The 11,895-nt window shown below is 49.9% G+C and overlaps 2 protein-coding genes across 2 annotated transcripts; one reads left to right on the forward strand and one right to left on the reverse strand.

Annotated features, from left to right (window-relative positions):
• Positions 1-958: 958 nt before the first annotated feature.
• LOC100825473 (UDP-glycosyltransferase 73C6) lies at positions 959-3,077 on the reverse strand. Its single transcript, XM_003580116.4, has one exon. It carries the CDS (start codon positions 2,736-2,738, stop codon positions 1,266-1,268), a length of 1,473 nt encoding a protein of 490 aa, XP_003580164.1. The 5' UTR covers positions 2,739-3,077; the 3' UTR covers positions 959-1,265.
• A 1,157-nt stretch (positions 3,078-4,234) lies between these two features.
• LOC104581403 lies at positions 4,235-5,298 on the forward strand. Its single transcript, XM_010228903.1, has 3 exons — positions 4,235-4,583; positions 4,644-4,942; positions 5,137-5,298. Exons 1-3 carry the CDS (start codon positions 4,235-4,237, stop codon positions 5,296-5,298), a joined length of 810 nt encoding a protein of 269 aa, XP_010227205.1.
• The last annotated feature ends 6,597 nt before the right edge of the window (positions 5,299-11,895 follow it).

Genomic DNA, 11,895 nt, shown 5'->3' on the forward strand with positions numbered 1-11,895 from the left:
TAAGCTCCCCGGCGGCGGATCCATCCTCCTCCTCTGGCATTCCACATGCGGATCCTGATCAACATGATGGCGCGAGGGTGGAAGACGATTCGGCGGCTAACGCGGTACCCTGTGTCGGGAGGATGTAGAGAAGAGGGGGCGGTAGCGATGCGAAGATAGGAGACGACGATGCGAGGAGAGGGGTTGGCGGCAAGCACACTGCAAGCACTAGCGTAGAACAAAGTTGGTTCTCCAACTAGTACACACAGCAGCACATCACTGATTCATGCATCCATCGGGCAGCCTTCTTTGACACAGATCTCTTGGCGGAGTGCTTGGATGAGGATGATGGGAAGAAGCGCCGGACAATGCAAAGTGCAATGGGCGGCGCGGGACGACCTGGCCTGAGGGGTAGGTATCGCAGGCTCTGGTAGTGGTGGCCGCCGGTCAGACTCTGAGGCCCGGCCACCGCGTACCTCCACGGCTCCACGCTACTCTGGAAATTCCACAGAGAACTCCTCATCGACATCTTCTTCTGCCCAAAGTGAAATCAACGGGAGGATGGGAAGTGGGGGTTCGAGGGTGATTATTTAGCTTCGACGAGAAGGCCACCTTGACGCCAGCAGACGCCGGCGTGGGGTGAAGGAGGCGGCGGGCTCATGGTAGCTACTGCTAGCGAGGAGTGATTTGGCACTTATTGTTGCGCGTCCTTTCCGTTTTAGTCGCGGATGGCGTGCGCCGCCGCAAAGGGCGTGGCCGTCGCCGGAGGCGGAGCAGCCGAAGATGAATCGGTGAATGAATTTAGGCTAGAATAAGTGGGCCGGGGCCTGTGGGCTTTTCTAGGCTGGCGTACATGTCTCGGTAACAAAAGGGATAATTGGGTTTGCGAACTAGTTATCCTTCGCTCCCCTAAAAAAAAGTTATCCTTCGCTCAAAAAAAACGAACCATTCTAAAAAAAAAAAAATGTACTCACTCCGATACTAAATTGTTGTTGAAATATTACATGTATCTAGACATTTTTTTGAAATAGATACATCCATATCTGGACAAATTGTACTTTCCACGTCCTATACCGGATTTGAAAAGGTTTTGGTCAAATAATTATCCAAACCAATTTCACCCTTAGTCAGTACACAAAGTCAAGACGTGGACGTGACACTAGAATCAGAAATTTTAGGCGTTCTTTCATCAGTTCATGGGCATATACTGCAAGCAGCAAGAACAATCCATGCCATGAAATTGAATCTATTCTAAACTCACAAGGTACTACGAACCAACCGTATTTTTAAACGGAAGATTCGATCAATTTCTCCAGATTGCTGTAGGACGAACCCCCCTCCTGCAAAGCAACGTTTGCTTTCTCCTTTAACTCCAGAGCCTTCCTCCTCATTTCCTCCCCTTCGCTCCCTCCATCCATGAGCCTCTCCAGAGCGCGCTTCACCTGTTCCGCCCCCACTTCCGCCGCCATCGCCTCGCCGCTGCCAAGTTTACCAGCGGTGAGGACGTTCTCCGTTGGTTTCGTCACGCCAACAGACACCCCGATGCCGAGCACGTCCACGATCAGCTTCTCATTGACGAATTGCTCGGCGAACAGAGGCCAGGTGACCATGGGCACCCCGGCGGCAACGCTCTCCAGGGTCGATCCCCATCCACAGTGGGTCATGAATCCGCCCACTGCCGGGTGCTCGAGGATGGCCACCTGCGGCGCCCACCCACGCACCACAAGGCACTTGCCGTCCGCGTCGGTATTCTCGCGTAGCCACTCCTTGACGTCGTCGGGCAACGAGTCGGCGCCCCTGAGAACCCACATGACAGGCCACGGGCAAGAGACCAGGGCCATGCCGAGCTGCAGGAGCTGCGCGGGGGGTATGCACCCGGCGCTGCCGAAGCTCACGTACACCACGGACCCGGCCTTCTTGGCATCCAGCCACGCCATGCACCGCCTCGCGTCGTCATCGCGCCGCGGGGGGTCGAGGCTAGGCGCCCCACAGCACAGGGAGACAGGCCCCACGGCGACAACTCTCTTGCCCGCGGCGGCTTCCAGGAGCGCCGTGGAGCCGTGCTCCAGCTCGTCGAAGCTGTTCACCACGATGCCGTCCACGGCAACGTCGAACTCCCGGATCTCCTGCATGAGCCCGCTCCCCACGGACATCGATGGCAAGAACTGCAGCGGCAGCTGCCTGCCCAGGATCTTGCACTCGAACGGCTGCGGCAGCACCGAGATGTCGACGGGCTCGTCCGCGGACGCGATCGCCTCATGCCGGCCTTGCTTGTAGAGATGCTCCACGCACAGCAAGGCGAACGCGCCGAAGCCGTGGAAGATGTAGCATGGCACGCCGAGGTCACGCGCCATGGGCAGCGTCCACGTGTGGCACGTCCCGGCGATGACGCAGCTCGGTCGCCGGGCGGCATCCTGCTGACGGCAGTACCGAGCCACCGCCTCGCCGAACCGCTTGTTGGCTTTGAAGAAGCTTGGCACCATGGCGGGCGACGGGATTAGTTCCATCCTCTCGCAGCCTTCGGGCAGGCCGGCTTCGGCGGCTGGGAAGGGGATCGCGCTGACCGCGATCACCGCGCCTTGCCGGCTGGCACGGTCTACGCGGCTCTGGACAATCGACACGCTGGCGGGTGTCGTGATGATGGTAACGCACGCTCCGTGAGACGCGAGGAGGCAGCCGATGTCCGACATGGGGACGATGTGGCTGACGCCTCCTACCCATGGGACGAGCACGAAGTGAGGCTTCCTGGAGGTCTCCATTTGCTATTTTGGATGAATAGTTGGGTCTGAATATATGGCGCAAACAAAATGACTTTGTTTTGGATGAATAGTTGGGTAATTGAGTATGAGCAGATCGGCGAGCTTAGTTCGTTCGGCAGACAAGCTGCGAGGCGCGTCGTTATATATGCCGGTTCCGTGGCCTGCGCACTGGGTTTGCTTGCAAGAATGGGCAAGTTGTGTCGACATTGTTGAGGAACCAACGACCGGGTGGGGTGGCCACAGAGTCGTGCGCCCCCACCGACACCCGTCCGTTGACTCGTTCCTCCACCTAATAGTTTGTTATGAGCTCTTATACATTAGGCCTATATAAAGAACATGAGGCTACCCCTTGTACGTACACTTGAGATCAGAATTAATAAATAGCTCATGTTCCTCTCTACTTTCTGGTGTTCATCTACTTTACTGTACTTCATGATTGTGTGTGTTCGACTACGATCTTGGTGTGCAACCTCGGAACCGGCCAGCCGGCAGGAGTTGCACAACACGTTATCAGCACGAGCCTCTACCCCGAGCCTTCATCGAGCCTACCCCAAGAAGGCTCTTGACAAAAATCACGGAGGTATTGGCTCTGAAATTTTACTGCACAAATGGATTCCTCTCTGCGTTACGATTCCGTTTTTGTGATTATTTTCTTTTCGTTGTATTTCACCTCACGATTGTATTTTTCTCGCGGGTCGTTTGCTGACCAAGTCGCCAGCACAATTGCCGATCGATCCCGCCGCATGAGGGACTTGTTGACCAATTTTTGGGGGAGACGGCGCCACCCCGTTGAGCGTCGCACCGCCGGCTACTGCCGCCATGAATGGCCGCGAGCCGTGTCGCCCAATTTTTCCCATCGCGAGCGCCGCCACCGCCCGTGCGCAGGCTGGCGCAGCCTCGGGCAGCGGGCTGCCACCACGCCGGGCATCAGCGCGCGTCGCCGCCGTCCGGCGCGCCGCCGCAGCCTTGGGCGTAGGCCGCCGCAGCCAGCAGCCGCCGCGCGGGATGGGCCGCCGCCCAGGGGAAACCCTAGGGGCTGGTGCGGCTAGCCTAGCTGGGCCGCGCGGGATGTGCCGCCCTTTGGGCTGAAAGAAAGAGGAAAAATGGGCTGGCAACCCGAAATGCATCTTGGGCCAGGAATTTTGCGTTCTAGTCCGGAACGTTTCAGTAAATTACATGCATTCTATCCCTATTTTGCATATATGTCCCTGGAACTGTCTGTTTTATCTAAAATCGCATAATTAGGCGAAAGTTAATTCGGGAATGTTCTCTTTGGGCTTTTTTTTGGCCTTTGCACTTGCTTAACATGCCATTAATATTAACATGCTTTGATTTAGTGCTTTTTGATGTTGTAGATTAATTGTTCAAACACTTTTAATCGTATTATGAAGCATAGAATCACATGTTTTTAATATCGAAACGCCACATTCAACCACAAATGTATTTGTCATTGCAATTATGCATTGGAATCTAAATGGAATCATGCATATTTGCAGATGTCGGCAATCACCAAGCGCGAGTTTGACGAACTTGCACAGCATGGTGGTAACTCCCTTGCATGGGCAACTAATGTGGAAATCTGGCTCGAGGGTAAACAACTCTGGAGCCCGATTGACTTGGGTGGCAAAGGTGCCCCTGCCGCCACGTCGGCTGAGAATGCCCAGGCTTTGCACTTCCTACGCCGCCACCTCTGCGCCACACTCAAGATTGAGTACATGGCTGAGCAGAGTGCCTTAGCCTTATGGACCGCCCTCAAACGCCGGTTCGAAAGACTGAAGTACTCCACCCAGCCCCAGGCAGAGGCGGAATGGGCCCGGTTGAGGTTTGCGGATTTCCGGTCCATTGGTGAGTACAACTCGGCTTTACACCGAATTTGTACTTGTCTTCAGCTATGCGGTGTTACAGTCACCGATAGCCAGAAGATTGAGAAGACTCTCTCAACCTTTCATCCGGATGCCGGGCAGTCCTCCCGGAGCTACCGGCAGGCGAACTACAAGGAATATTCTGAGCTGATCGACATCCTCCAAGTGGCTGAGGCGCATGACGAGGTTCTCAAAAAGAACTTTGTCGTGCAACCACTCGGGACTAGTGCGCGCCCAGAAGTGCAGGCAAACGATTTCAAAATCTGCAAGCCCCTCAAGAAGAAGAAGGGCAAAAAGGCAAGGAAGAACAAGAAGGAGACCAAGGTGCCAAAGGGGCCCCAAGTGTGTTTCAGGTGCGGCGGGAAGTCTCATTATTCCCGCGAATGTCGCGCACCTCAGCACGTAACGGATGCTTATAAGGCGAGGAAGGCACATGAGGCCAACCTCACCATCTACGTAGGGGGGGGGGATCTGTGGCGCCCCAAGTGGCGCCGCCACAGATGATCCCTACGCCGCCATCATTGGCGATGTTACAGGCATCCGTTACTGACACCACCACACCGATGGATGTTGAGCCCTCAGGGAATCCTCCATCTGGTCTGGACTTGGGAGACGATGCAGCACTTTTCACCATGTATGACGTGACCGCAAACGACATTGCGCTTGAGGTCAACGGTCTCATGGAAGAGTCTACCTAGCTTGCTTTATTCCTTTATATTTGCATGGTGGTGTGTTTCCATACATTTGATACATTTGAATAATTGGTTTATTGTAAGCTCTACTCGAGCAAAACATATTTGTTTTATGTCGATTGGATGTTGAATTCATTCATTAATTCCTTTATTAATATTGATGGCCTGTTATGTTTTGAAATGTATGTCGCATTTACTTAATTATGTTGCTACTTCCTCGTTTCATGAATTAATTAGATGCTATATTTTAGAACAAGTGGCGCTCGAATGGAGGAAACGTGCCTTGTGGATAGTTGTACCACAAACACCATCTTGAGAGAAACTCGTTATTTCGAGTTCATTAAAAAGACTCCGGGGACTATCATGACTATTGCAGGGGGCGAGTCAAAAATAGTAGGCTCTGGACAAGCTACTATCATACTCCCCATGGGAACAACTTTGCTCATTGAGAAAGCATTATTGTACCCAGAGTCGACTCGAACTCTCTTGAGTTTTAAGTACATCCGCGCAAACGGCCTGCATGTGGAGACCGATGATGATAATGGCAAACAGTGCCTACTTATCACAAAGCACGATGCCCATGGTAAGCATGTTGTTGAAAAATTCCCTTCATTCGACACGGGGCTTTACTACACTAAGATTGTAGCGCCGCCCGTGTTCACTACCTTAAAGACTATATTTAGAGGCTCTGAACTATTTTGCTTATGGCATGATAGATTAGGCCACCCGGATATTAGAATGATGAGAAATATAATTAACAACTCAAATGGGCATGGGGTGAATGTTAAAAATTTCCCGAATCACGATGATTTCGTGTGCTCGGCATGCGCGACAGGGAAATTAATCATTCGACCATCACCATTGAAAGTGAGGGATGAAATCCCTACGTTTTTGGAACGCATCCAAGGGGATATATGTGGTCCGATTCAGCCCCTTTCGGGGACGTTTCGATACTTCATGGTGCTCATAGACGCTTCGTCTACATGGTCCTGTGTTAACTTGTTGTCTACACGGAACCATGCCTTTGCCAAGTTGATGTTGCAAATCATACAAATGAGGAACAATTTCCCGGATCATCGTATAAAGTCTATTCGAATGGACAACGCTGGAGAATTTTCTTCAAAAGCGTTCGATGATTATTGTATGGCACTTGGCATTAAGGTTGAGCACTCTGTACCGCATGTCCATACGCAAAATGGACTAGTGGAGGCATTGATTAAGAGGATTAAATTCATTGCCTGACCACTCCTTTGGGGTTGTAATTTACCAACCACGTGTTGGGGGCATGCAGTGTTGCACACCGCAAATCTCATAAACTATAGATCCACGGCCTACAACATCCATTCACCTGTCCAACTAGCGCAAGGGTCGGCACCGAAAATTTCCCACCTTCGTAGGTTCGGTTGCCAGGTATATGTACCGATACCACCCCCTTGGCGATCAGTAATGGGACCGCTCCGTAAGTCAGGGATATACGTTGGTTATGAGAGTGTGTCCATAATTAGGTATCTGGACCCCATGACAGGAGACGGTCATACGGCCCGCTTTGCTGACTGCATTTTTGACGAGGATCTCTTCCCGACTTTAGGAGGAGGAAATCAACCTCTTGATGAGAAAAGTCGAGAATTGACGTGGCAAGCCACGGGGATCCACGCAAATGATCCGCGCACAAGTGAGACACATAGAGAAGTCCAAAAGATAATAGATTTGCATGCTTTAGCGAATCAACTGCCTGATCACTTTAGTGATTTGAGAAGTGTGACAAAATCACATGTGCATGTGCGCAATGTACCGGAAAGGGTAGAGATACCCAAGGATCCTGTGGGTCTACCCGCTCGAGTCCAAAGGCCTAAAAGGACGAGAAATCCGGTTCCTCAATACCAAGTACTCGGGGACGCCCGACGAAAAAGGACAAGGAAGATTTATCACACTCGGTTAGTAAAAAGCCCCGAAAGAGTGAGGGGGGCCAATTGAGACCTGGCACAAGTACGGAATCTCCAGCGCAATGAATTCCGGACTTTAACGTTCCAACAGTGGAACCACCTAGCGGAGATGTGAGCGCACACATCGGCGCGGAAAAACTAAAGGACCTCGCTCTAGGATGGGAAATCCTGTTGAGACAGAGGATGGGCATGATGCGCCCCATGACGAAATGGCCAAAGATTATGTTAACACGGGAGAATCAATAAACCGAGCGACTGCTAATGTCGACATAAACTTTGCTAAGAAAATTGCCGCAATCATCGATCTTGACCCCGAGCCTAACTCACTCGCTGACTGCAAGAAGAGGTCAGATTGAAAAGATTGGCAGAAGGCAATAGCTACCGAATTATTATCTCTGCACAAAAGAGAGGTTTTTGGACTTGTGTGTTGCACCCCTCCTCATGTACGCCCTGTCGGCTATAAGTGGGTATTTGTCCGCAAGAGAAATGAAAATAATGAGATAATACGGTACAAAGGAAGGTTAGTTGCTCAGGGGTTTACTCAAGGACCTGGGGTCGATTATGAGGAAACCTACACCCCGGTCATGGATGGAATCACCTTTAGATATTTGATCTCAATGGCATTCAATATGGACTTAAAAATGAAATTGATAGATGTTGTTACTGCTTACCTGTATGGTAACTTGGATTCGGACATTTATATGAGGATACCTGATGGTCTCCCGGTTCCGAAACCAAGACAGAGCAAACAGAGGTTTATATAGTGTTCAACTCAGGAAGTCACTGTACGGACTTAAACAGTCGGGTAGAATGTGGTATAATCGTCTGAGCGATTTTCTACATGAAAAGGGCTACACGAGCAATGAAGATTTCCCATGTGTATTTATACGGCGATCCCAAGATGGATTCTGTATAATCTCGGTGTACGTAGATGATTTGAATATCATCGGTACACCTGAGGATATTGAGGAAGCAAGTTTCTACTTGAAGTCGGAATTTGAGATGAAGTATTTGGGTAAAACCAAGTTCTGTCTAGGTCTGCAACTGGAACATTCCCATGATGGGATTCTAGTGCACCAGTCTACCTACACTCAAAAGGTGTTGGAAAGATTTGGATTTGACAAGGCATATCCTTCAAAGACTCCCATGATTGGGTGGTCATTACAGCAAGACAAGGACCCTTTCAGGCCGAAAGAAGAGGGGGAGGAAGTTCTGGGTTTAGAATTTCCTTACCTGAGTGCTATTGGAGCACTCATGTACCTCGCGAATTGTACACGGCCGGACATTGCGTTCGCCGTCAATTTGCTGGCTAGGTACAGCTCTGAACGTACCAAACAGCATTGGAAAGGTGTTAAGGATGTCTTTCGGTACCTGCAAGAGATCAAAGATCTTGGGCTATTTTATAGAAGGAATCAAGACATATCTTTGATAGGATATACCGATGCAGGGTATTTGTCGGACCCGCATAAATCCAAGTCTCAAACTGGATATGTTTTTCTATGTGGTGGAACTGTTGTTTCATGGAAATCGTCAAAGCAAAGTTTTGTATCGACTTCGACGAACCACTCGGAAATCATAGCACTATATGAAGCATCACATGAGCGTGTATGGCTTCGACGGATGGTTTGCCACATTCAACAGACCTGTGGGCTGAACACTGTCTAGACCCCCACCATTATCTATGAAGATAATGCAGCTTGTGTTGCACAAGTACAAACGGGTTATGTGAAGAGCAATCTCACCAAGCATATAAATCTTAAGTTTTTCTATGCACATGAGTTGCAAAAGATGAACGAGGTAAAGGTCTTGCATACTAAGTCGTGTGAAAATCTTGCTGATTTGTTCACTAAGTCACTACCGGCATCCACTTTTGAAAGGTGTGTGCGTGGAATCGGTATGTTGAGACTTAGGGAGATGCAAGGTTCAGGGGGAGATACTTCACATACTCATCGTTAAATCTTGATCATGACGATCAAGTACTCATCTTGGAGATCGAGTAGGTTGTACTCTTTTTCCCTCGGCGAGTTTTCTTGTGTTTCTCGCATGAGGATTTTAACGAGGCAATCTGTGCAACATAGTAATGTATCATATGTTCTCTTTCTCCATGTGTTTTTCCCACTGGGTTTTTTCGGAGTTTTTGAGACATATGCCGTACGGATAATCGCCTAAGGGGGAGTGTTGAGGAACCAACGACGGGGTGGGGTGGCCACCGAGTCGTGCGCCCCCCACCAATCCCCCTGTTGACTCGTTCCTCCACCTAATAGTTTGTTGTGGGTTTTTATCCATTGGGCCTATATAAAAGAGAGGAGATTACCCCTTGTACGTACACTTGAAATCAGAATTAATAAAGAGCTCATGTTCATCTCTACTTCCTGTAGTTCATCTATTTTACTGTACTTTGTGATTGTGTGTGTTCGACTACGATCTTGATGTGCAACCTCAGGACCTGCCGGCAGGAGTTGTACAACAGACATATCGGTTCCATTTGCGTAACTGCATAAGTAATGGTCTTATTCAACTTATGATCAATTCCATGGCAGTGCTGCAGACGTACGGCACAAGATGGTCTTATTCAACTTATGATCAATTCCATGGCACACTGGTGGATCGATCGGTGTCTGGAGGGACTGGACTTGTGCTGAAGAGGAGCTCGTCGAATTGCAGAGGAGGCTGGAGCTATCTTCTAATCTTCTTGGAGGAAAATGGAGGGGAGGGGAGGGGTTAAATAGGTAGCGCAAGGTGGGTTGGCGTGGACCTGGAAGGTAGAATTGACCGCTGGGAATTGGTGGGTGCAGAGCGCCAGTGGCCCGTGGGAGCGTACGGACCGAGGGCTGGCTACGTAACGTAGAGGAGCTTCGTGGCAGCTGGGCTCGGCTGAGTCCGCGGGAGGCGGGCAAGATGGCACTGGTTGGTGCCGGGGACAGTAGAGAGATCGCTCGCACAACGCACACCAAGTTCGCACGCCTGGTGCTCGACGTTTTGCCCAGGCAGCTGCACATGTGTTTGTTTCTCTCCTTTTTTTTAGATCAGGCTTTGAGGTATGTAGCAGGTATGCGTTTCTAGATCTTATTTAACTTTTACTATTGCAAATGGAGGTATGGGCTGATGATCAGAACAATGTTCATTTGACGGTCCGAACAATATTCATTTGGTGGTTACCTTTATCTTTTCTTTTTCTTGCGTGCTCACATGCTCGCTCAATTGGTCAGTACTGGTGATGCATCATATGTGCTGGTGTGTTACAACTAAGTAGCTGCTCTGCTCTCCGGAGAAACATACCTACCTCCGTGCTCCGTCAAAGCGAGTATTCTTCTTCTATTGATCCACCAAATCATCACATGCTTCGTTGGTTCACCAGCGAGCGCATGAGCTGCACTGGCGGCTGCTGCTTGCTTGCTACAACCTTTTTGCCGTTTTGCTGAAGCCGGCGTTGCCTAATTGATGCCAGAAACGCTGAATACTCCGCGAGTCAGGAACGTGCAAACTATACTTAATGAAACCATATCCTTTGTCGATATCATATCGGAACCATTTAAAATTTTAAATCAAGCAGGGCGGCTACTGCTTACGCTTTGTCATCTAAAAATCACACGAAAAGAAATCTTAAACAACAGCTACAGGGTCCGATGCAAGTTGGGTTCTGCTATGGACAAGAGGGTTGTTGCCTGCTAATGCTCCATAAGCTTTCACCGAGTATTATTTTGGTTTTGGTGTGCGAAGAACCCCACGTCTTTTAAATTAAGCTACCACATGGCCATCTGGGGCTTGAGCTCGTAATCTCGAGGGGCATTTCCTAATGCAGTAGGACGCTGGACGCTTTCCTACAGTTTTTTTTTTTTCGAGACGGAGGCAAAAACCTTTGCCTCAGCTCATTAATTAAGAAGTTTCGACGTCCAATTAATTTACGAAAAATCGGACAAAAACCATTACAAACTCCTAAGAGTCGTCGCGAAATGGCAACCCCTAGGACACCACAAGCCGGCCTGGCTACCAAACGCACTCCACACGAGCTACCGAAGGTGAAGACCGTCGTCGAAGTCGTTCGCAGGTGTCATCATCATCACACATCACTCCTCGAGCTGGCGACTCCGACTTCACTTCAAATGACCACTACCGAAGCCCTCACTTGACAGTCGCCTGAATACCACGTCGGCCTATGCCAAACAGTCGGCCAACACACTAATGTCGCTCTAGATCTGAAGATCGCCGCACATCGACCCACCAATCACGACGCACCGTCGCCACCATGCTGCAAGAGACACCCAGCGCGTCCACCACGACGGCATCGTCATTGACGGAGTTCCTCTGACCGGCAACTCCGACTTCACCGCAAGCAATGGTCTTATTCAACTTATGATCAATTCCATGGCAGTACGTACGGCACAAGATGGAAACCTGATTATCGTCTCCCGCCGCCTGCTCTTTTGACAGCCGTGTCGAGCCAGATCGGTAGTGGTATTAGAAGAAGTTTGTTGAGAAGAATGATTTGGTTTCTGTTAACTTTCGTATATTAATGAAAACTGCGAAAAAACTGGATAGCGCGCTGGTTCCTCCAAAAAAAAAATTGCTCTTCAACATCGGCGCTCTGAAGTTTCATTTGAACAATCGAAAGGAAAATGTTATTTGGTCGTGCATGATTCTCTTGTATGAGGACATCGTG

This window comes from Brachypodium distachyon, chromosome 5 (assembly GCF_000005505.3).
Source record: "Brachypodium distachyon strain Bd21 chromosome 5, Brachypodium_distachyon_v3.0, whole genome shotgun sequence".
In the NCBI taxonomy this organism is placed as follows: Eukaryota; Viridiplantae; Streptophyta; class Magnoliopsida; order Poales; family Poaceae; genus Brachypodium; species Brachypodium distachyon.

Excerpts from the sequence above, each read along its gene's own strand:
- LOC100825473 (XM_003580116.4), bottom strand. The coding sequence starts at position 2,738 with ATGGAGACCTCCAGGAAGCCTCACTTCGTGCTCGTCCCATGGGTAGGA.
- LOC104581403 (XM_010228903.1), top strand. The coding sequence starts at position 4,235 with ATGTCGGCAATCACCAAGCGCGAGTTTGACGAACTTGCACAGCATGGT. Across the intron at positions 4,584-4,643 it reads TGCGGATTTCCGGTCCATTG|TCACCGATAGCCAGAAGATT; the intron begins GTGAGTACAACT and ends GCGGTGTTACAG. Across the intron at positions 4,943-5,136 it reads AGGTGCCAAAGGGGCCCCAA|GCATCCGTTACTGACACCAC; the intron begins GTGTGTTTCAGG and ends GCGATGTTACAG.